The 25,188-nt window shown below is 35.1% G+C and overlaps 2 protein-coding genes and 1 long non-coding RNA gene across 8 annotated transcripts; 1 reads left to right on the top strand and 2 right to left on the bottom strand.

Moving 5' to 3' along the window:
* Positions 1-425: 425 nt before the first annotated feature.
* Positions 426-7,973, bottom strand: KGD4 (alpha-ketoglutarate dehydrogenase subunit 4). Its single transcript, XM_019728044.2, has 4 exons — positions 7,819-7,973; positions 3,137-3,200; positions 1,933-2,120; positions 426-1,413 (listed from the first exon to the last, which is right to left on the bottom strand). Exons 1-4 carry the CDS (start codon positions 7,858-7,860, stop codon positions 1,396-1,398), a joined length of 312 nt encoding a protein of 103 aa, XP_019583603.1. The 5' UTR covers positions 7,861-7,973; the 3' UTR covers positions 426-1,395.
* Positions 1,326-19,462, top strand: LOC109445580 (uncharacterized). 6 transcript variants are annotated; one of them, XR_012495102.1, is made up of 6 exons: positions 1,326-1,436; positions 3,367-3,547; positions 6,051-6,141; positions 8,081-8,194; positions 8,280-8,353; positions 11,594-13,185. It is a non-coding gene; the product is annotated as an uncharacterized LOC109445580 (long non-coding RNA). The 6 variants fall into 6 exon arrangements; XR_012495103.1 differs by lacking the exon at positions 8,280-8,353; XR_012495099.1 differs by lacking the exon at positions 8,081-8,194.
* CENPH (centromere protein H) lies at positions 10,580-22,559 on the bottom strand. The gene is made up of 9 exons (XM_019728043.2): positions 22,311-22,559; positions 20,710-20,765; positions 19,497-19,545; positions 19,041-19,115; positions 17,799-17,855; positions 15,750-15,813; positions 15,359-15,410; positions 13,751-13,914; positions 10,580-12,003 (listed from the first exon to the last, which is right to left on the bottom strand). The coding sequence occupies exons 1-9, from the start codon at positions 22,433-22,435 to the stop codon at positions 11,911-11,913; spliced, it is 735 nt and encodes a 244-aa protein (XP_019583602.1). The 5' UTR covers positions 22,436-22,559; the 3' UTR covers positions 10,580-11,910.
* Positions 22,560-25,188: the final 2,629 nt, after the last annotated feature.

The raw sequence follows: 25,188 nt of genomic DNA on the forward strand, positions 1-25,188 counted from the left end.
TGCTCGTCTACAGTATTACTCAAGCCACTCTTTATTACTTGAACCCACTGTTTCTGAAAGCAAAAAATTTGCTTTGGGCTTCCTTTTACTGAAATGCAAGAGCTAAGGAGAGGAAAGAATAGTGCTAGTTTTTAAGAAAATTTTCTAAATAAAATTTTTAAATAATAAAAATAAATCATGAATCAGGTATTTTTCATGAGTCACCAAAACAGCTTATTGCTAGCACCAACCCCCTATCTTATATTTGAGTAGGGCAACATTTATACTAGGTCACAACACAAGAGATGCAGACAAACTCTGACAGTAAAAATAAGTAAAGATTAACCCAGAGGCAAATGGGCAAACTCAATAATTCTACTTGTCTATTGCTCATGAGCTACCCTAACTATTAGGGATGACTTCTTTAAAGCATATTCTAGAAATCATTAAAGATATAGAAGAGAATTTATTTAGTTTTTTGAGGCTTTTCTTTCACAATAATATGTGCCGTTGGCACAGGAAGACCCTTTTAAAGTTTCATAAATTGCCTTAACAAGGTTAACTAGTTAGGTTGATTTTATGAGACTTTCAGATAACAGGTTTGAGAAAGTTAATGGTTATCAGGAGTTTCATACATGATCATAATCAAAACAGTACAATAAACTAAAGAACAAGACTTTCTTAACACCCCTAAAAACAATAAATTGCAATTTTCAGTCAAACATTTATTCCTATGCTATTTTCACTTTGATCTCTTATTTTCCATTTTATACTCTGACATGAATATAGGTTACAAATAATCTTTTGTGTTAACTTCCCAGTCTTAATACCACAAAGTCACTGGTTTCACCTTGGCTATATTTTTATCATTTAGAGTAGGATATGTTTACTAAAAGCCAGTTATACTCCAGTAACTTTGTGAACGAAAAAATGTTAAGAATTAAGAACAAATAATGGAGTCATTATTTCACTGATCCTCATGTAATTTCAGGAAAATCACTTTTCAAAAGCAGCAATTCTGCCTGATAAATTCTTTTCATGTCTAAACAGAAATTGAAAGAAAATGAAATTATGCGAAATCTATGATAGTTTACTAGACATTGTGTGCTTTTAATAGTTCAACAACTGGTAATACTTGATAATCAAGAGTAAATTAATAGGTTAATATTTAAAAATGTGTACTTTAATAAGTATAAAGTATATAAACAATTAGGTAAGCTTGTGGAGAAGCTGACCAACATACATAAATTAGGAGATACAAGTGTCTATCTAAATTTTCTATATTTCTTTTTTTTCTTTTACAGAATATTTATTAAAGTTGTTTAATGTACAATTTCTCATTTGTCATTTTGGAAGTCCTTTATTGTAAAGACCATTCTTTTGTCTGATGACAAACAGCAGCCACATTGTCAGTGATTATTCTGGACCTCCACGCTGAAAGGAAAAACAATAAAACAGTAAGGTGTTAAATTTACAGAAGAAATGTTTTCATGGCCACTATACAAATGTACATTATTTTAAGCAAATGCTTTTTAGTTTTTAAAAACAATTTTGGATTTTTTCATTGCTTTTGGGTACTCACATCAATGTTATAAACAATTTCAGATCTGGAAGGGACTCAAGGTTGACCTAGATCAGTGGTCCTCAAATTTCTTGCCCTCAAAAGTCCTTTACACTCTGAAAAATTATTGAGGACCCTAACGAGCTTTTTTCATGTGGCTACATCTATTGCTATTTACCATATTATATTTCTACACATATAGTTCTTCATGCACATTTACTGAGGGCATAGATGTGGTTTACTTCTCATCGTCCTGGCCTACAAGACCATCTGTGTCTTAGCTATGGACACACCATGACAATGGGAAAACCATGTAAATCCGCATATGAAGTTCCACAAGCCAAAAATGTTAACGTGTTTTGCACAATAGGATGATAATGACCAAAACATACTTGGATAAATTCAATTTCTTCTTGAGATACAAGTTTCCTTCTGTATTTCTGAGGTAATGTTTTTATTATTTCTGCAGTGTCTGGTGGACCCTGATGCATCAGCCAATCTGGTGATTTACTTCCCTTAGAATGCTGTGAAATTGAAGAAGAGTGAGATGGTAGTCCTGTTGATCTCAAAACTTCTGATACTGAAATTTAAAAAAAATGTAATTAGAGAAATTGTTCAGGTGTCTTAAAATACTATTTTGAGTTACCTATTACTGAATAATCTAGTCATTCTTGAAACTATAAATATTATAATTCTGAGAGGTAAGTATAGAGTATCTTAGTTGAGTAGCTATATATAATTTCATAAAGTTCTTAAAACAAATGAGGTAATTTTAAGTGAGTGAATTCTAAACTGAACAAGTTTGTAAAATAATGAAATTTCTAGGGAGGGAGTACAACACAAATGGATAACCTACATTACTTTAGTTTTGTCACATGGTGGAGTTTGCAGGTAATATTTTACAATGGGGAATAAGAAAGTTTTAAGGGTAGAGGACATTAGTTTTCTCAATAATACCTTTGTATGTGTTTATCACCTATATCTTAACTCTTTAGGAGTCATTACTCTTAAATTTACAATATCTAAATTTAAAACATCTGTATAAAATTTGTTAAAATTCTCCCTGAATTAAGGATCAAATACCTTATAATAAAGACAGGGACAGAAGAGCTGGTAAAAAGGGTCAGAGAAAAATAGGACTTGTTCAGAATCTTCATTAGTTTATAGGCAATGATTGCTAAGGACTACAGCAATCTAAGTTACTGATTCAATGAATAAATAAGTGAATGAAAGAAAAGTTTAGCTGGGAGAGAAATATAGATATGGTTATTAATCCTTACAATATCTGCAAACATGAGCATGGGAGATTCTTCTGAAGGATAGAAGAAAGGTAGAAAATTCCCCTATTAAACTCAGTATCATTAAAAAATTCAGAGACATTTACTGTTGAGTCATTACCTTTATAAATGGAGGTAATAAAAGTTGATTTCTACGTGCATGCAACCTAAGGTACCATTTAGATCTAAGCTACAGAATCTACCTGATTTTATAATGAAAAATATTGTCTATAATAGGATATTCATGTATAAATATACATGATACATTTTTTAAAAAATCTAAATAAAGTACAAAAAATCTAAATAAAGTACAATTTACCATTGGGCTTAGGATTGTCTCTTCTGTCAGGGAACCTTATTAATGGAGTATGTGGCTTGACTACCTAAAGGAAAAATAAAATGCATGAAAAAAAATGAAACACTAAAATAAACTCATTAACTATGTACAAAAGAAACAATATACTGAACCTCATAAATAGATAGCTTCATTAAAATAACTTAGTATTTGACAGCAAATTAAATTGTACTATTTTACTCTTCCCCAACCAGGAAAGCTGATTCACGAACTATTAACTTGTTTAATCTTACCTGCTATTCATAATAATTTTCTACTTTATACATCAAGATATTTTAGTGTACTGCCAACTGACTTCAAAGACAAACAACCCTGTGAAGAAGGTGACATTGATTTTATGTTGTGTGACTTATATATAGATCACCCTGCTGAATGGTAAGAATTGGAAGTTTCCTGATTTTTATCGGTGTTGTTTCCCCACTCTGTTAATATTTAGTAGTTTAGAGTATAATAAAAATCATATTGAAAATTAGGTAATTAAAAAAAATCTTTTTCTGACTAGAAAAGTAACATGTTCTGTGTAAAAAAGTTGGAAAAAACTCAGAAAAGCACAAAGAATACTATCTATGATCCAAAAACCAACATAAAATAGGTTTAAACATTTGATAGCCCTTTATTTTAGTCTGTTTCTTATACCCACAGAAATACATGTTTTTAGAATAGTTTTTATAACAGATATTTGAAGAGTATTGTTTTATCCCTAAAATTCCAGATAATGCTACAGAGTACCTTACACGGAAATGGACCTTTCAATATGAAATCTTACTATACAATGCTAAGACTAATGAACAGAGTACTATTTTCAACTATCTATAAATTACTGTATAATTAGTGAGATTGAGGTGTGTCTTTATCTGCAATATATTTGTATACTACATGTATTACATTTTATATGACTAGAGAAGTAAATAGGCTCGTTGGGACTGCCCTGAAAACTCACCACCATAATTCTGCTGCAGAGAAAATGCCGAAATGTAGTTGTCTCCCTCAGCATAAAAGCATGCTAAAGTCTTTCATGTTAAAAAACAAAACTTCTCTCTCCCTCTAGTAATTGTTTCTTCCTTTTCACAGCCCAGCTTCTTAAAAGAATGTTCTATCCGTACTACTGTCAATACCCCATTTAAATTTTTAAAATATGTTCAACAACTTTCAGGATAAACCTCAAATCGTATTTGGCCTTCACAAGGCTATCATAATTTGGTTTCTCCATACCTCTCCATACCTCTCCAGCCTCTTTCCCCACCGTCTTATGTACATTTTACTCCAGGTATTTTGAAGCACTTTTCGTTTCCCTAATTCATCATGCCATTTTACTCCCCATTTAATCTACAACTTGTGTCCTCTGCCAGGAAATCTCTCCCCAATCCTACCCTACTTCCATGCCTCCACTTTGACCTGACTGCTTATCTTTTATTTTATTTTTTTTCTGACTGCTTATCTTTTAAAACAGCTCAAATATTACTCCTTCTAAGAAACTTCCCAGTTCCAAAATCTGATGCTTCTTTGTGTTTCCATGGTATCCCGAACATCTTAAGAATATTGTTCAAAGGATAGATAAATGAGCCAATGATGGCATGAGAGCTAAGCTCCTGGAAAAGCAGAATCAGAGAATTAAGCACTTGTGCAGCGTGTCTGGTACATAGTAAATGCTCAGGAAACATCTGCCAAGTGAGTGAATAGACCATTTGTAAGGTAGGGCTAACTATATAGGCATGTGAGTATGTATACACGCACATACTTACATACATACACGGGAAAGAGAATCCATTTCAACATTGCTTTTGGAAATTTAAAACTATGATGCAATATGCCCCTATAGATTAAATTCCCACACTGTTTGGGGTCCTCTTTTTTTAACAGAAAATTTTTAAAAATACATAAAAGTAGCGTAGTATAATAAACCCTGATAAACACATTACACAACTTCAACAGTAATACAGTCCTCCTTATGTCATCACCCTTTGCCCCATAAAGGGAAAAATTGGTAATGTGGACAGCGCGAAAAAGAAAAACAAACAAAAAAAAAACCCCAAAACCTTTTTACTCATCGAAAAGTAACACATCCAAATTAGAAATAAACAACTATGTAAAAAATATTTGCAATACACTAAAGGTTAATAGCCATACTACATAAAGAACTTGTAAGTACAGAAACATCGGCAACATATTCTTCACAGATAAAGAAATGAAAATGGCTCTTAACCCTATGAAAAGATGGTCAGCCTCACTTATAATGAAAGTTAAAACTACATAAAGATTTTTTTCATCAATTAGATTTTATTAAAAATATACAAGTTGGATAATATAAGTCTGTTGGGAAGGCTATGGGGAAGCAGGCAGTCATTTGTTGCTATAGTATGCAAAATAGTGTAACCTCTATGAAGGGAAAACGAAGCCTAGAACCCACACTTGAACCTTCCCTTTCCTTGCTGGAGGCTTATTTTTACCTTACTTGTAAATCTCAAACCCTGATCTAATACAACCACCCATCTTCCTGCTGTGTCTCATGCAGCCAAATGACTTCCTAAATGATAAACTATCACCTTTCTGCTCTTATATCAGCCAAAACATATAAAATACCGTGTTTCCCTGAAAATAAGACCTAAACGGAAAATAAGCCCTAGCATGATTTTTCAGGATGATAGCCCCTGAACATAAGCCCTAATGCGTCTTTTGGAGCAAAATTAATGTAAGACCTCCTGGTCTTATTTTCAGGGCATTCAGCAGACATTTAATGAATACCTATAATTTACTCTTCTAAAATTACTTCTAAATACCCTGTAGTCTAGCCAGATTTCTCTACTCAATGTTGACACCATGCTTTAATTTCCATCAGTTTGTGCCAGTGAGTATGTTGAAATATTACTTTTTCTTCAAGGTATGATCAACAGCCAAATTCTGAGCTCTTTGGAGGCACCATGTTTGTCTTGCTGGCACTCGAGTCCACTGAGCATAGGCCTGGAACAGAGGTACTCAATACATTTTGCTAATGTAATGTATTATGAATATCTGAGTACAAGTCTTTGCAGCTCTGTTAAGAGACGGACCACTCCTTATTGTATAACTCACAGTATCTTTTTTGTTTGCATGTATCTGTAGTTCTTTATTATTGCTGTGTACTATTCCATTTTAACAAATATACCACAGTTTGTTTATCCTGCTAATGGATTAAACAATCTAATACTTGGATTGTTTCTGGTTTGGGGATTACAGCTAAAGCGGCTATGAACATTTTTAGGCCATCTTTTTATAGGTATATGTACTCATTTCTCTTGGGAATAAACCTATGAGAATTGCTGGGTCAAAGGGCAGGTATGTTTAACTATTAGAAACTGACAAAACAGTTTTACAAAGTGTCTGTACCATTTTATACTTCTACCAGCAATATATAAGGGTTTCAGGCACTTCACATTCTTATTATCACTTGGTATTGTCAACCTTTTTAATTTTAATCATTAGGTAGGTGTAAGAGTACTTCCTGATTGTAATTTATATTTTCCTGGCAAGTAATGATATTGAGCAAGTTTTCACAGGCTTATTGGTCATTTGGATACCTTCTTTTGTGAAGTATCAATTTTTTTCACCCATTTTAAAATTGGGCTACATATTATAAATACCAGTCCTTTGTCAGATGTTCTTATCTTCATAGAATCTTTAGTTAACTACCCACTGAATGAATAAGTGACGACCATTTGCTGCAATGGGGCTAAAGACTGGGATCTAGGATTATCTTTTAGGCTGGAAAAACTTTAAGAAACGGTCTTTTAAAAGACGTACTTGTGCAAAGGGAAATGCACTTTTCATATTAAAGTTAAAAGTTAATCATACAATAATACACTTTCAGTGTTTAAAAAGATCGTGTAAACCAGCCACAAAGGTGGAGATTGTGTCCCTTTATATCTAATTTTACCTCTCCTATTTAAGCTCAGGACCACAGCTGGAGAAGCAAACATTAAAGCTATCATGAGTTAGTAACCGATTCGTGGATCAATAATATAGTTCCTCTAGCTGCCAATCTAAATTCAGAAAAAAAAGCTTGGGAAACCAATACATTACAGTTAAGCTTCGATAATACTTTTTTTTTTTAAATTCCCTCCCATCTGGCCTGTAACTAGACACTTGAATTGAACTAGTGGGGGAGAACCGGCCCTAGGCGAGGACGGAGCCAGGTCTCCAGCCATTCCCAAGACCTTGAAGGGACACTGGGTCAGATACAGAGTTCGCTTCCTTTCACTCGCCGCTACCGCCTTCCTTCTGATTGGCTGATCCGGTACATCACAGACTATACTAGATGCCGATTGGGCAAGCTATAGCCAGGGCAGCCAAGCCCGCAGACTCCTAGGAGGACTAAAGAGGACCTGACCGACGACAGTCCAGGGACCCCAACGCAGCTATGTGCCTACCTGCTGAAATGCGACATTCCCGCAGGCCTGGCTCGAACCCTTAGCTCCAGTTACCAGCTTACAACCCGACCCAATGGGCTCAAGGTCCAGTTCTCCCACACACGCCCGGGTGGCGCCGCTGGCCCTACTCAGGGCCGCGGTCACCGCGCAGTCTCAGCCACTGCTTTTCCTCCCCAGAGCCTTAGCTATAGTCAGTACCATCCCTACCGCCCTCGGTGGGGAAAGGCGACCAAATCTCTTTACCTGAACGACCCTGCTGGCAGACGCCATTTTGCTGCCCATCATGACCCCTGAGAAGGGGCAGCTTCCGGGGCGCTCGCGAGCCGCAGCGATAACAGGAGTAGTAGGCAGCTGGGGGGAGGACCCTAGTGTGACGTCGCCGAGGAGGGGCAAGCGAGAGGGATCCTCCTCCACGGTGGAGGTAGCTCCACCCCTCTGTGCCCGACCCCACCCCACCTCTCTTGCCGCCTTGAAACTGACCAATGTGTGTCCCATTGTGTTGCAGAGGAAGGTTTGTGATGTTGGATTTACAGCAGTACCTCGGTTTTCCAACGGCTCCGTTGATGAACCTTTTGGTTTTACGAATGCAGTAAATTTTATGGATCTATGGCATCATTAGGTAGTAAAATTCATGCTAAATTTGCAGTTTTAGGGGTTGATTTTAAAGTCTGGAATGGATTAATCCATTTTGCATTACTTTCTAGGGGGAAATCGTGCCTCGGTTTTCAAGTTTCAGAACTCAAACCGTCTCTGGAACGGATTATGTTCGAAAACCGAGGTACCACTGTATTTTGCTCATTAGCCATGCGTGGTCTAAGTCCATTTCCTCTACACAAAGCGATTTGCTACCTTCAGTATAGTTCAATGTAATCTTAAACTGAAACCAAATAAGTAATAAAGTCTCTTGTAGTTTCCTACAATGAACAATCTTGTTAAAACTTGGGAGTTAATGGCAAGCTCAGAGTGGTCAATTCCTGGCCTATACAAAGCCGTATCATATGCCCTTCCTTGCTTATTGGCATTGCTTGATTTGGCCTGTTTGTTTTGATGTTAAACTGCTACCTCTTTCAAATTTGAGAGAACTCAAAAGTTCGTTTTTCTTTTTGAAACAAGCCATCTATATTGACCCCAAAAGTTATGTTAAATTCTATGGTAAATACTGTTTACATTGTTATAATTTTTAATACAGAATATGTTGTGGCTATTTAACATAACTGTAGATAATGTATCCTTAAGCTATGGTAAATATCTAGAATGGCAAATTGGTTTTAATGATCTAGGTCAGTGGTTTCTAAATCTGGGGAGCTTTTTAGAAATATTACTGAGCCCAAATATGAGCCCTTCTGAATCAGTGTGTCTGTACGGGAGGCCAGAAACCTGTTGTTTAGAAAGCTTTCAAAGCTTGTTTTAGCAGCACATATTTTAAACTCAGATTGATAAAGTGATTAGATGGGCAAAGGACATAAAAAGGAATCATCCTTTCAAATGATTATCAAAGCATTACATTGTATACTTTAAATCTTATAATTTTGTCAATGACCTCAGTAATGCTGGGGGTGACGAAAGCTCAAAAGCAACAGCAGGTTAGATTCCTGGTACACAGACTTTCTATTTACATAGAAACAGCAAGTTTCTATGTGAAAACTTACAATATTAGGTTCTTGTTTGGCAATGATTTAAAAGATTTTCTTGGTTATTTTTCTAAATATTTTCCATTTTCTTTTATATCTGTGGAAGAGATGGAGAAAATGGGCAAAGAAGTCCTAAGATTTAGAGCTTTTATTAAAAGATAAACTTTCCAAGTCCTCTAATACCAAGTCTCCTGAGAATACCTAATAAATTCAGAAAATACCAAATGCAGTACAAATTACTGGTCATATTGGTATGGATTTATGTGTGTGTTTTAAAAAACAATAGTTTTATTGCTACCAGCAGGAGTGGCCTGCATGGGGTGGTGGGTGCGCCAGGCTCAGGGTATATGTGATCTGAGATGATGATCGGGAGGCCAGAAACAAAGGAGTGCTCTGGGCCAGCTCCCAGGGCTCCTCAGCTATACTTCTGCAAATGGGTAAAGGAGTCATGGCAAGCTACTGCCACGCTGCCAGTAAGAATTTCTTGGAAATCTGTTGCCCAGCACAGTTGAGGTCATTTTTACATCATGCAGACACTGGGGTCCTTCTTGTTCTTTGTGAAGGCAGCCGGGTCTGTATTCATGAAGCTTAGAAACTCAGTCTTGGAGAGATTGCACTTGTTACCATCCTTCCCAGAATACTTATGGAAAACCGCAGAGACTCTATGCGGTTTGGTCTCTGTAGGCCTGGACATTTTTGCCATGTTGGAGTGGAGCGAGGCACAGAGGCTGTTCTGGATTTTGATTTGGGGAATCTGACAGAAAAACGCTCTTTTTTCTGTGGGTTTATTTCTAAGTGGTGGCATTCATACTCCTTCACAGAATTCTCATCCAGGGCCCTTCTGGATTAGTTCTCTCTACGATGAAGATGATAAAAGTAACTGAAGCTGAGGCTGCAGACTGCCTCAATCCCCAAATCTATCTTCTTTTCCTCCAGCTCCATTTCAGTCATCCTCTGCAATGAATCTACCTCTTGGCATTGTCTTCTTAATGTCCCCATCTTACATGGCCTTTGCCTCCTTTCTTGTTCCATGTACCCTGTTGCTGACACTGGCTGTAGATCTGTTAGGCAGAACTTAGCACGCATGACAGCCTCCTGATGTGATACAATATAAAGTACCCAGCACAAGTTCTGATTTTCTTGATTAAAAATATATGAAACTACGTTTAATAAAAACTGGGTCTTATATTAATGTTTGCTCCAAAAGACGCATTAGAGCTAATGGTCTGGCTAGGTCTTATTTTCAGGGAAACACGGTACTTGAGTTGGGAATAATTAATAAAGTGTGCATGAATTTTTTTAATGCTGTACGTTTGGATCAGGAAGGCATATTTCAGAATAATGTTTTTCTATTAAGAAAAGAAAAATATAACTTGCTTTACAATTTTATTTTATTTTTTTAGGAGAGCAAGAAAACATTTTATTCAAGTTAGAAAGCCAGTGGCAGTGTCTAGATAAGACAGCTGCCCCAGGTAGTAAGGAGAGAAACACTGGGGGGTGGGGGGGAGGGAGGAGTTGCCAGGGGCAGAGTCTCACAACTGCCACAACAATTTATATAGACAATTTCCAAGAATACAGTGGCAAAAAGAATAAAATTACAAAGAAATGATTTATCAAAATGAAGTAAAACTATAAATATTCCAATGAAGAGTGTTTAGAAAAGAACAGATTTCAAATGCTATTACCAATTGTAGTGCATCTTTTCAAGTTTAAGGTCTTTTAAAGAATGCTGAAAACACTATTGTCTATAATCAGGGGCTCCAAATTAATGAAGAGCTCAAATTAGTTTTCAAAAGATGAGATGGGATGTATAAAAGGTGCCAAGTTCTGTTTTTTAATTAGAAGAGCAACATTTACTCATAAAAGTAATGCTTGATAAATATAGAAATACAAAAGAAAAAAAAAATCACAACTCTTCTACAATAACTTAACACTTTTTTTTTTCTTTTTAAGGTTGACGTGCTTTATTTGGGTCTCTGTTTAAAGATGTGGATTGCGGGTGGGGGTATAGAGATGTTGGTCAAAGGGTACAAACTTAGAAGATGAGTAAGTTTTGGAGATCTAATGCACAGTATTGTGATTATAGTCAATACCAATACTCTATACTTCAAAGTTGCTAATGGACTAGATCTTAAATGTTCTCACCACAAAAAAGAAATAATTATGTGACATGATGGAGATGTTAGCTAAAATGCCACGGTAGTCAAATCAACATGCTGTATACCTTAAACTTACACAAGGTTGTATGTCAATTAGCTCTCAATAAAAAAAAAAATCTGTAGTGAGCTAAATCAAATATAAAATTTGAATAAAATACAACTGACAGTTAAAAAAAATAAAGATGTGGATATGCTTTTCTATAATTTTTCTAATATTTTTGTTGACAGAGAAATCCACAGAAGTATTCCAAACGAGAGCTGGGACTTCCATGAATGAAAAAAAAGAAATGTTACCATTGAGTGGAAATCTGGACGAGATGTCTTTCTGGGCCCTTGCAAGGCTAAGATTTTCAGATTCTTTTAGAGTACGCCAGTCACTTTAATTATCACATTTAAAACAATAGATTCCATGTTGCAGTGTTAAGCTAAAAAAACAAATGCAGTATTACAATTGTTCCAAAAACATGGAAAAAATATTTCATTTGAAATTTGCTCTTTAAATGGCATACCAGTCAGAAACAAATAATGCTAAAATAGAATTCTTATTAGATCATAGTAAGATTCTTCTCAAGCTGCAGAACAGTTTCCTTAAAGGCAGAATCCTCTGCCCAATTGACTTTACTCCCCAAAATGAGATTCTGTAATACAAAAAAAATTTTCAAATTAAAGTTATAAGTACTTCAAAATTTTAAACAAGATTTAAAAAATCCTTTCACCGATCTTAAATTAACAAATATTTACCAAACTAGGTGTGAACATTTACTCTGTGATCATGAGAATAATACATTCTTGTATCCTCATTTCCACATTCAGTAAGGTTTCAGTCTTGATCCCCATAGTACTAGGGAGTATTTAAAATATTAACAGTGTTTTATGCTTCATTAGTTTTTGTGGACAGTTTTTATCTATTAAGGATACTTGCAGAGGTATCCTTAACCTACGATTGCAGCTGTGGTTCATAGTTTGTAATTTCATGGTGAAAAACAATTTAAGCATAAGTAATATGCTCTATTTTTAAGAGGTAAAAGAAGAGCTTAGTTTTCAGCCCTTGCAAAGTTTCAAGACCCTGAGAAATGTGAATATTTTTGTGGTAGACAACAGAGAAATTAGTAGGGTCATAATTAATGAAAGTTCTGGTCATGATTCTCTGAAAAACTATGGCTCAATGATACTGAGTTACTAATTGAAATACTGTTAAAAATTTCAGGGTATAAATGGTATATTATTACATACAAAAATATTTAAATCTTTGGCCTATATGAGGCACATTCTTGCTATTAGTGATTAAAAAGGCTAATGTGTATAAATCCAGGCAAATTTACAAAGGCAAGTGGAAGTAAGCATTCAAACATGACTGAACCCCTAAAGACCTTCCTTTAGGATCAAAGAGAGCTTCTAAGCTGGCCCAAGCTATGTTCTGTTGAACAAAGCAATGAGTTGATTAAATCAAAATTAACACTAGTTTAGAGGATATGAATAAAAACTAGAAAGTGCAGAATAATAGAAGTCTCAAAGCAGCAGGAAGGAACATGTGTCAAAGAAAATTAAAATGATTCTGTACTTATGATGCAATCCTCCACTTGAGGTTAGCCTAAGGGATTTGATTACTCTTAATTGAATCACTGCTACTAAAAAGTAGGTATAAGACTTGGGGAAGAATTTCTTACGGTGAGACATAAGACCTCATTATTCTACAAGGATATTCTACAAGGATATGCTATAAGAGGCGTTTGCTTTACCTATAATAGTTTTAACTGTGCATCTTCATAATTGAAAACTGGTATTTTAAGTATTTCAACAGTTCCAGAGATACTTTATAACTCAAAAAAAAAATAAAATAAAATAAAAATAAAAATCCCCCAGAATAAAGGAACAGATGCTTAAATTGAGTACCTGACATAATAACTTCTACCAACACTTATAATTTACTTGGATCAGACCCTCTGCTAAATAGATTAACATGAATTATCTTCCTTAGTTTTCACAACCACTCTTTCTAAGCAAGAATACTGATGCTTAGAAGTTAAATAATTTGCTCCAGATCAGCAACTATTAAGTAAAAAACAGGGTCTTAACTCTAGATTCCCATCATCCTCATCAACGTTTTCCCCCATCTCCCAACTGGAGTCTAATGCTCTCCACCATTATACCATTCTGCCTCCACAGAGTTGCTAAAAATCATTATAAAAGCCCGAGGCTGACAATAATGAAAAAATCGAAGCCTTAAACACTAAATACACATGAATTCCATGTACCTGTAAACAGACCAATTTTCAGTACTGAATTATTTTGTTAAGATCCAAGACTAACTCTAAGTCTGAAAGTAATAAAATAAATATTTTTAAAAAGTTCTTTACATCCCTTCTTAATTTATATAAATGTTACCTGGAACACATGTTGAATAACTGTAGTAATTTGTATCTCCATCTGTAGGTTTCGTTGTAAGGCTTTTATCTTGTCTGATTTTTCCATATTGTCCAAATCATCTTTCTGTTTGTTCTTTTCAGTCTGTATTTCTAAAAGCTTACTTTCTGAAGCTTGTTTTAATTCTGTTAGGTTAAACAAAACAATATACTATATATGAAAACTCCTACAAACAAGAATCTTAAAAAATTACTAAGTAGAACAGTTCCTCGTTATTTCAGTCAAGAGAAAATTTTTAATGAGCATTTTCGGTTGCAGTTCTTTCTTTACTGATCTGAAAAATCCCTGGTGCAAAATCCCAATGTTTTCATTTTATACTTAACAATGAAAATGTTCACGGTTTCTATGTATGACAATGATAGCTGTCTACAGATGTTTGAAGTGACATCATGTCAAAGAGGACTTACTATGGGTTACCAAAATAGGCAGGAGATATATGTAAGGAAATAGTTTTCCTTCCTTTATTTAAAAAAATGACATAGCAACAAGATACATTTTCAATGAAAAAGTAAGATTCCCTTCTCCAGGGATAAACATCATCAACCATTTTTTGTAGTTCCTGAAATGTTCTAAGAATTAAACTGTTTGAAAACATAATGGGTATGTCTCAGGAGCTTGGTTCCTTGACACTCATGTACCAAAAGTAGGTTGGAATGCAATGGAAAAAGTTAGACATCCAAAGGGAAATCAGAACAGATGACAAAAAAACCAAACAAAAAAACAGATGACCAAGGTTACTTCTCACCCTAACATTACTTATCACCAGGCAAATCTGTATACTTAAAAATAATAAATCATGTGTATACTTTTAAACAACAAAAAAGCAGTTTATAACATAGGATAAAGCAATGCCAATTTTATAAGAAATAAGCATTGAATATTATCTCTATGATAAAATAAAAAATTTAACTTTTCCTATATATACTTTTGTTTCCAAATGTTCTACAGAGAATGTGTATTACTTTTGAAATAAACATTTCAATAATTTATTTATTAAAAACTTTTATTGATTTAAGTGTGTTTTTCCAGGACCCATTGGCTCCAAGTCAAGTAGTTGTTTCAATGTAGTTGTGGAGGGTGCAGCTCATAGTGGCTCATGTGGGGATTGAACCAGCAACCTTGTTAAGAGCATGGCGCGCTAACCAACTGAGCTAACTGGCTGTCCCCACATTTCAATAATTTCAATGCAAAAAGCATCTCATGTTCATTAAGTTAAAAAGCTGTAGGACTATTATGTATCGATTAATCATTTAAAAATTATGTATATGTAAATATGCCTAACTGTGGTCACAAAGGAAGGAGGCATGACTTTCAAATTATACTTTTCTGTATCATTTGATTTTTTGCCCACTGAAAATGTATTAATTTTGTGATTTAATGTTATAAAACAGCAAAAATACATCAAGCAAAATGCATTGTATATATTACTTTTTAAATTGCGATGTCCAAAATTTTAAGAAAATTTGAAAATTAAGAAATTTCTCAGTAGCTGAGAGATCTGGCCTTATGAATCTCCACAGTAAATGAAAATGTGTTCTACAAAAAAATCCCAAAAGCTGTTCTACATACCAAATCTCTTCTTTCGAACATCAAGCAATTTTTTCTCCAAATCCCAAGATTCCTGTTATTAGAAATAAAAAGATTAAGGCACATTACCTAAGAACAAACCTATAATACCTAAATCACTTTTTATCTCTTAATTCATGTTTTCTAAAGCTCCAGTTTTTAATTCCTTCATTTCCACACAACAAGAGAAGACAGTAGCTTAAATTATAAGCAGGTATTTAGTAACATTAGTCAAAAATAATAGAGTTATGAAAAAGAGAGAAAACTTAAGACAGTAAATTTCAACCATACCAGTCCATTTGGGCAATTCTACTTAATCATATACAACAGTTACCAGCAAGAAGGTGTTACTGAAATCATGAGAATGCATAAGCAGCCTAATGTGCAAAGTTACCTGCTGTGATTTCATTATTAATTTATTTAGCTTTAATACATGTTTCATGTTATCCATGAGCACACTGAAAAGGAATAAAAAATATGATTAACCTTAGTTAAAAGTAATCTCAATAAAAGACTCAATTATTATATATTTACTTTCATTAAATTCATCATACACCTCAATAAAAGTTATCATTTAACAAAATAAACCTGGAAAAGTTTGATGTAAACTAAATTTCTGTTTTAAAGTAGAGATGCAATTCCCTAGAAAAATTTTTCGTCATAAACAAAGAATATCAAATTTAAGCATGGAGGAACATTTCTAAAAATCCCTTATCTAGGGGAAAAAAAAAATCCTAACAACTTGCTAATAAGTTGTTTTGGTTTTTTTTTTCTTTACATAGACTTTATTTTTTAGAGCACTTTTAGGTTCACAGTAAAATTGAGCAAAAGGTAAGTCCATGTATTCTCTGCCCCATACACACAGAGCCTCTCCCACTATCAATGTCCCCCACTAGAGTGGTCTATTTGTTACAAATGATAAACCTATATTGCCTATATTGACACATTATAATCATCCAAAGTCCATAGTTTACATTAGGTTTCACTCTTGGTATATATTCTATGGGTTTGGACAAATGTATAATGACATGTATCTACCATTATAGTATCATACAGAATAGTTTCACTGAATAAGCTGCTTTTTATCCCCATTTCTTCAACAAATATTTCTGAGTGCCTATTACATACCAAGAACTATGCCAGGCACCAGGGATATAAAATAGAATAAAACACAGCACCTGTTTTCATAGAGGAAAGAATCTGGTGGTGAGGGAGAAAAATCCACAACCATAGAATGGTTTCATTACAACCAAGAATGGATATGAATCACTGTAAGAATTGTGCAGGGTGGAACAAGGGAAAACCTTGAATCTTAAAGGATGTGAAGTAATTATCTAAATCAAGGAGTTTGCAATGAATGACTGGAGCATAAGGGTGTGAAACAAGACTGGGCAAGAACAGTTCTTATACTTCAAAGTGCCACAATTCCTTGGGAGGCCTGTTAAATACGGATTGCCAGCCGCCCTCCCACCAGCCAAGCCCCCAACTCCTGCACCGTGGTTTTCAGATTCTGAGTTGGTAGGTGTGGGATGGGAGCAGCAGTGTCATCACTGTGATAATACTAATTATTCTGATATTGTAGAAAGAGTTTATTGGGGAGGCTGAAAAAGGAGAACCTTTGCAGAGACCTGGAAGAGCTGAACTCATTTTCTACTAGTTACAGCTGTACTTGGTTGTAAACTTTATGATGAACCTGTCCTGTACCACTTTAACTCAAGAATGTTTTAAGCTCTCATTTTCTGGGTGAGCAATAGTTAGAAAGCTCAAATTCTGATTTTAGGATTTATGTAATTCTGGATTTAAATGAAATATGAGGACAATGTGTATCAGTCTGGACTAAGATGCCAAGATAGGGGAAGTGCCTAGATCCATCTTGGCATTTTTCTGCTGCTAATGGGCAGAGATTATTTTATAAGATTTTTAGAGCTTTGGGAAACGAAATCACAGGTAAGGCTCTGAGGGCAGACAATTAGAACCAGATTATAGAGGATCGACTGCCAGTCTTTATTTTATATTCATTGGTAAGTTGTTTAACCTATACAATCTCATTTCTGCCAAAGAAAAATGGAAGAGTATACTTTCTCTCTCTCATTGGGTTGTTGTTGGATTAAATGAGATAGCATTGTTTCTATTTTTCAGTAAGTAATGAATTAAAGTTAACTTTTAAAATTTTCCTTCAAAATTTTCAGACTGTCTGGATAAAATCTACATTGCTTCTTAGAGTTGCAACCCAAACAAGAGGTCAGCAGGACTATAGAGTTATTGTAATTCTGAGGAGGGCTCACAAAAATTCTATCACTTTTCTTATTCCCCAGATAAAGGTGGTTGGCAGTGACAGTTAATTTAAAAAATTCACAAAACTAAAGACATGCAGATCCCCTTCTTATTCCTATCCTTACCAAATACAGAAACACAAACAATAAAACAAACATAAAAAACATACCTAGTCTGGATGTTACTTTTCTCGAGGTTTTTTTTAAGTGCAGTTGAAAGCTGCATCCTATGAGAGAAAAAAAGCTTGTATTACAAAACATGGATAACATTTATGGTACACCGAAAATTTAAAAATATGACAAGTTAAAGAGTATTTTCTCTTTAAATATAACGTGAAACATAAGTAGGTTTTAAAACAATATTGTATGGGAAATACTTTGATAAATAAGTCACAAAAATATGAAATAACACTAAGATGGATGGTTTGGTTGTGCATTGCTGATTGCTGAGGCTGAGGGGTGGAGACCTGAAATCCAGCCTGAGCTTTGTTGTCCAAGCCACCTTGGTGCCGGCTGGGAAGAAGCAACAAGCTTTAAGGCACTACATAGTAGATTAATAAGGACCTGAAGTGGAAAGAGTTTGGGAATACAAAGCCATACTTTAAACTTTAAAATATACCTTTATACAAACAAATTCCATAAATCACTTTTAAATTCAAATCACTAATAAGTAAAAAAAGGCAATCAGTTCAGCAATATTAGAGCTATTCCCTTCTGTCACACGCAAAAAATTTGCTTAATTAAAAGGAGTTATCTTAATAGCTTTAAAGTCATCTTAGTTAAAAAAATATGATCTACATAATGAGCCAGCATGAGATGAAGTAAAATGCTAACTACTAGAAGCAATTAAAAGCACTTTAACTACTTTTAAATTAAATGTATGAAGAAATTCATCTGGAAAGGCCAGAAATAAGAGAAAGTAATTTTAAAAGTCATTTGCTTAAGTGAGATTATTAATGCAGGTCACAAAGTCTGTAAGAGACCATGTTTGTCTTATTAATAGCTGTATATCAACAGCTAGCAATCACTCAAATATTTGTTGAATGAATTTTAAAAGAGATGCAAAACTTACAAATAAAAATATGTTATTTGAACTTGACAATTCTTTTATTCAATTAACAGTTACGAGAATAAACGAGTCTACGTAATCCTTTCAAACCCTGAATGGGATTTAACCTCATACTTCCATTGTTTAGATGGACATTTCCTTATTAACCCTATCTTATGTAACGTCCTCAAACGAAGTATTAATGAATGATGCAACATTTCTCTCAGGACTCAAAATATGTGTGTCCATTACTTAATCATCATTTGGTTTGATTAATTCATTTAGACTAAAATATTTTTTCCACCTCAAGCCATACCCATTTTCATTCACTTCACAATGCTTATACCTAAAATGTAATAATTACCTGTCTAACACAAGGTTTTTCATTTCAAAAGCAACTTTCACCGCTTCAATTTCATTTTCCAGGTCTTCAATTTTACTATCAAAGAAGCATGAACAAAAGAATTTCAGCAATATCAGAAAAAGTCACTAGTGGAATAAATATACACACCTTTGAAAAGAGTAAAATGCGTCTATCTAAATAAAAGAATTCTACAGGCTCACCACACCAATGCATTTACAGATTTGGTAAACTGATGCCTTCTGAGGTACCTTTAATAAGTATCTTATTAAGGGTTGATGCCAAAAGTGCTAATATGATCACTCATGTACATATAAATCTACATCCCATATCAACAAGTTCTCAATACATGCATGACAAATTTCTTGCAAAAATAAAGCGGAAAAGAAAAGAATGTTACAAGATGGATATTATTAAATCTTAGTAAAAACCACAAGTAAGATTTTAAATATGACATACGTTTCAATTTGCTTTTCTGGAATGATTTCTTCTGGAGTTTTTTCTTCATCTACAAATAAATAATTTTTTTGAAGTCAGCAAAACATTTTAGAACAGCACTGTCCAAAACAAATATAATGTAAGCCACAAATGGAAACCAAATATGCAATTTTTAATTTCTAGTTTCCACATTACAAAAATAAAGAAACAAGTAAAAATAATTTTAATATAGCTTATTTGACCCAATACATTCAAAATAGCATCATTTTAACATGCAATCAATTTAAATTAGTAATGAAATATTTCACAATCTTTTCTTCTGTATTTTACATTTATAGCCCTTCTCAATGAGGACTAACCACATTGCAAGAGTTTGTTAAACGGAGCTAGTGGCTACCATACTGGACAGAACAGTTTTAGAATGACAGAATTTATTTTAAAAAGGAGTACAAAATATTGAACAAGATCAATATCAAATGAAATCAATTGTATGTCTATATTAGCATACATATAAAGAGCTTGTGCAGAGTCTGAAAATTGCCTTTTAAACATGGATTCAGGTGAAGTGACTCAGACATCTATGAGTTCCCTTGTTTTTCCTCCACCACAATTCTTGATTCAACCTAATGTACTATTTGGTTTCATTCTTTAAGCCTATTTCATAGAGAAAAGATTCACCAAAACCTATCTTTGGTGAATAGCTGGTTATCACTTTAGGAAGGCAAACCCATTATTTTACGCTTGGTCCCAAAGACTTCTGGATTAGTAATTTTAAAAGATAAATTTAATTTTTTTCTATGTTTAAAACCAAAAATTGTTACTCATGTCTTTTTAAGCTGATCTCCCTTCTGCCTCTCATTCCTATAATCCAGTGCTTCTCAAAGTATAGGTCTCAGATCACTTGCTTAACAAGTATTTGATTTGCTAATTTAATCAAGTTGTTGGTAGCAATTTCTATGACTCCTTCAGTCCACAGGGATTTCCCAATTATCTGATCAGTAGAACTTAACTGTTTGGCACCATTAGTTATTTTACCGCTATTTTCTGAGTCCCTAACTAGTTCCTGAGGGCAAGGGCAAGCCTGTTTTTTGCCTTCTTACATGGTATAGTATAGCTTTATGCTACCACTCCCGTTCCCTAAGTAAATAATTTTTTGTAATGTTGATTTTCTTTTCATTAGAGTACTGTTCATCATCAAACTCACAGAACCTTATTTGAAAATGAAAATACTTACTTGCATCAACCATTGATTTATATTCCAAGAGTTGTTGTTTTGTTTGTGCTCTCAGCCTGAAAACAGATAAAGAGAAAAGAAAGTCATATATTTATTGAGGCTATACTCATTACTGTATGATAAAGCAACTCATCTTTTTTGGAAGCTAATGGAACAAAATGAATACAAAGAAACAGCATTAAAGTCTTCCAGTTTGGCCTCATTTTATTTAAAATGGGTGTAAAGAACTTTAAGGCCTCAGAGGAAGACAACAAACTGGAATATAGTGGGAAAACAGCATCTGTGAGGAAAAATTAAAATTTTGATTTTTATATTTATTTAAAAATTAATTAATAGGCCACACTGCAGTGGAGCTTAATGAGAACTGCTACACAAAGAACTAGATCAAAATGGGAAAACCTACAAACACTGTAATGAGTTACAACCAGATTGTAACCTCAGAAGACCCAGAAAAACAACAAAGATACTAATCCTTGGATAGATGAGTGATTCATATAGCTTCTTAGTTGTCCTATGATTCTACTTCAAAATCATACATAAAATAAGTAGAAAAGCTATGGATAAAATGATAGTTATAAGCTGTACTAACAATGTTTCACATTTACATGGTAGTTTCATAATTCTGAAACTATTTACTTTGTGCCTTTGAAACCTATTTAAGAAGCTAAGAAACATTAAATTTCTAAAGCTCCATAAGTTTCTTAGGTTTCAAAATTCCAAATGAAAAGAGCAATTTCTTAGATGATAAGTAGGCATGCATTTGGTAAGACACATTTACCATTCCAAAGCAATGGTAAAGGTAAAATAGTCACAATGCTTATTTTTAAAAATTTTCTTGTGATTTAGAACACAATCTGCAACTTTTCGGTAAAGGACCAAGTAACAAACATTTCAGGCTTTGGGAGTCAGATGGTCTTTGTTGCAACTACTCAACTCAGTCCTTGTAGCAGGAAAGCTACTTCAATAGGCCTGTACTCAAGGACACTGAAATTTGAATTTCATATAACTTTCACGAGTTATTATACATTCTTCTCATGATTTTTTCCCCTAAAACCCTAAGACATAAAAACTATCCTTAGCTTGAGGGGCTACAGAAACAGGCAGTAAGATGGACCTGGCCTAGGGCTGTGGTTTGCTCACTGGCTTACAAGATTCATGGCCCTTTTCATCAAATCTTCCCCTAGCAACTGCTTAGTGGAAAAGTATAAACATCGCACTTTTGGTAAAAAATACGGCAAATAAAGCTTCTGTATTGAAAAGGGTCATAGCTACAAAAGAAAGGGAGGGGCAATCTCCGTCCAGTAGCTCAGGGCTTGGAAGCACTCCATAACCCGCCGGAAAATCGGGGCCCCGGGCACTGTGCTAAACGCTTGCCCCTGAGTATCTCATTTAACTTAGCAGAGAGCAACTCCGCTAGGACGGTATTGTTTTTCTCTTCTTTTCGAAGATGAAGAAAGGGGTTTAAGGAGTTTAACTGAATGCTGCAGTCGTTCAGGGGCTGAGTCTAAATTCGAAATCATTCTGGCCACACGTAGCGAAAGGCGGAGCTCTGAGCCACAAGGCGCACTCGGTTCCGGCCGAGCGGGCCAGAAGAAAACAACCTGAGCAGCAGAGTCACATGGTCCTCGGGACGCGCCGCCTGGCCGCCGGCGACCGACGACGGCACGCCTTCCCCCACGGAGTCCGCGGGCTCGGCGGCAGCTTTTTCCTCAGACGGCTTCTCCATCTGGCGGGCTCTATGAAATAACGCGCAGGATCTGCAGACGCCGTCTCAAAACAGACCGCTTTTCCCGCCACTAAGTTGACGCCCGGAAGGCGTCGGAGAGCTATCTCGTCCCGTCCCGCCTCTTCCGCCCTGTAGCCCCGCCCCTTCCATCTTGTTTGTTGTCGGGTCCCTGTTAGCCTGCTGTCGTTTTTATCCTGGCTCTACCGGTTGAAATTGTTACAAACTACTAGAAAAAAGGTCGAAGAACTTTAAGCGTCAGCTCTGTCGAGTGTGCTGGGCTAGAAACTGGGCTATAGCTGTTTGGGACACTCCCCGGCTGCCGGGAACTTCAACCTTGAAGGTAAAACCCGGACATAAATGCTCTTTTCAGGCTTGGCGCTGGGTCTGGAGATCTCTGGGACAGCCATTTTTTGACCCTTCTTGGCACTCCCTTTCCATCGGCGGCCTTGGAAAATGCTTGGTAGGATGGGAAAAAGAAGTACTAGAGGATTGTTTAAGTAGGACCCCTTGTTTGACAGAGAAACAAGTGGTCCAAATTCAGCGATACCCACGGCTCCTTATGAAGCAGTGCAGATACTTGAACCCCAGATTTCTAGCGTGAAATTCCGCTGTCAGTAATATTCGCACTCGTAACCGAGTTTGATGCTCCCAAGAGTCAGCTTGTTGATTCGGCAGGTTGCAATTGAGCTTTCTCACCTGGGCAGTGAGCTGGTAGAGGAGAACATGCAAGACATACAAATGCCTGAGAGTTGTTTTTCATTATGGATGGTGGTGTAAGCACACTGACCTTGTGGCACAAGCACAGCACCTCGGACTTCTTTGAACAAGAGATGAGCATTTCCTTCAATAGTTTCCCCTGAATTATACTTGATCACACAGTGCTCCCCCTTTCTTCCTCTCCATAATCAAAGTAATACAGCTCCTGGTAAAAGTTAGACTCAAAATACACAGTGGTATGTAAAATAAGATGTTAGGTTTGCCACTCCTACCCCCAAACTACTGGGAGAACATTTTGCCTTTCGTTTTTTGATTTACACAAAAGTGATCCTGTCCTTTTTCCACTTGACCACTTTATCCAGGATGTTTTCCAGTATCTCACATCAGTCTCATCCTTTTACTCAGTAGTTGCCTATCAGGTGTCCACTGAGCAAATTTGGGACAAAGACAAAGCAGTTCTCCAATGTGAGCAAGCACCAGAATCATGGGAAGGGCTAAACAGATTGCTAGATGCCTAGGTTACTGAATTGCATTTCTGACAAGTTCTAGGTGATGTTGATATTGCTGTTCTCAGAGGACACTTTGAGAACCACTGAAGTAATGGATGCTAACAATAATTTTTAAAAATCCCAAGTAAACAAAAAAGTGCGGGTGTGGGTGGGGAGCTGTTCTTCAGAGAATGTCCAATATCTAGAAGGGATAATAGAATTACATTACTACCATCATGCCACTCCTCGTGAGATAAATGATTCAAAGCAAGTGCCATTAATGGATACTAACACTAAAAAGAGAACAGCACCTTTACAGCAAGCTGTACCTGGTAGTTACCACCTTAACCAGATGACCAAACTTGGTATTACCAGTAGTTTAACAATCTGATAGGTGACTCCAATATGACGCATAAGTTGTGCAAATCACCTGTATTTTTGCCAAAATGCATAAACTGAAATTATGAAGAAACATAATAAATCTAGAATGAGGGACATTCTATAAGACAAGTGTTTGAGTCATTGCATGTCCATGCTTTGAAAAACAGTTGAAAAAAAAAAGCGGGGCAAAACAAATGAATCTTGATTGGACCCTGAACTGGAAAAAAGTTCATAATTTTTAGAACAATTGAGGAAATTTGAATATGTACTGCATATTACATAAGGAGTCGTTAATTTTCTTAGTATGATAAAGATTATGGTTATGAAGGAAAATGACCTTAATTGTTGAGATACATGATGAAGTATTTTTAAGGTGACATCTTGACACCAATTTACTTTCAAATGGTTCTAAAAAAGCAGAGGAATATATACATGTGCGTGCACATGTGTATATAACACCCCTACACTTTTCTCTCTCTACAGTTATAGTTTAATATTTTCCTACATCAATCACTAGAATTATGTCATTTATAAGGAATTAAATCTCTTCTTATGTCCATGGATTATTTACAGAAGTCAATCAAGTACTTATCCAGAGAAAACATTAACTTTTCAAACAGGCTTACAGACTACATTTCCAATGAAATTAAAAAATCACTAACATAAATGTCTGCCAAAAAAATTTTAAAAGATACTTAGAAAATAAGCAGTTAAATCATCTCCAGATTAAAAAGGACCACAAGAAAAATTATGACTTAACCAGAAGCTGATGAAAAGAACTTCAGAAACAAGTTATCTCAGAGGAAAATGTATAAAGGATTTTATTACTAAAATACAGTATTTAACTTAAATTAGAAAATAACAAAAAGAAAAACCGATGGTGAGAATTACATAAAAGCTAAAACTACAAAATAAAGGTGGTAAGAAATGATACCAAAAATTGGTTCTTTCAAAACAAAACCCTCCTTGGCAAGTCTGATTAGAAAACAAAAGTAGTATCAGTAAGGAGAAAGAAGCTAGAACTATAATAAAATATTAATGAGATCACACACCTCTATAGCTATACTTTAAAAAATCTGAAATGGATGATTTTCTATTAGAGGAGGGAAAAAAATCCCTAAAAGACCCAAGACCATAGAAAACTACCATTTTAAGCAGGTACAGGCC

The sequence above is a fragment of the Rhinolophus sinicus genome, linkage group LG03 (genome assembly GCF_036562045.2).
Source record: "Rhinolophus sinicus isolate RSC01 linkage group LG03, ASM3656204v1, whole genome shotgun sequence".
NCBI classification, from domain to species: Eukaryota; Metazoa; Chordata; class Mammalia; order Chiroptera; family Rhinolophidae; genus Rhinolophus; species Rhinolophus sinicus.

Bases quoted from the DNA above. Each gene is read 5' to 3' on its own strand.
- CENPH (XM_019728043.2), bottom strand. From the start codon at position 22,435: ATGGAGAAGCCGTCTGAGGAAAAAGCTGCCGCCGAGCCCGCGGACTCC. The intron at 17,856-19,040 runs GTAATTATTACA...TTTCTCTCATAG, and splicing joins AAAAACCTTGTGTTAGACAG to GATGCAGCTTTCAACTGCAC. The intron at 13,915-15,358 runs GTATGTAGAACA...TTAACCTAACAG, and splicing joins TGTTCGAAAGAAGAGATTTG to AATTAAAACAAGCTTCAGAA.
- KGD4 (XM_019728044.2), bottom strand. From the start codon at position 7,860: ATGATGGGCAGCAAAATGGCGTCTGCCAGCAGGGTCGTTCAG. The intron at 3,201-7,818 runs GTAAAGAGATTT...TTTTTCCTTTAG, and splicing joins CTGCCAGCAGGGTCGTTCAG to GTAGTCAAGCCACATACTCC. The intron at 2,121-3,136 runs GTAAATTGTACT...TTTAAATTTCAG, and splicing joins AGACAATCCTAAGCCCAATG to TATCAGAAGTTTTGAGATCA.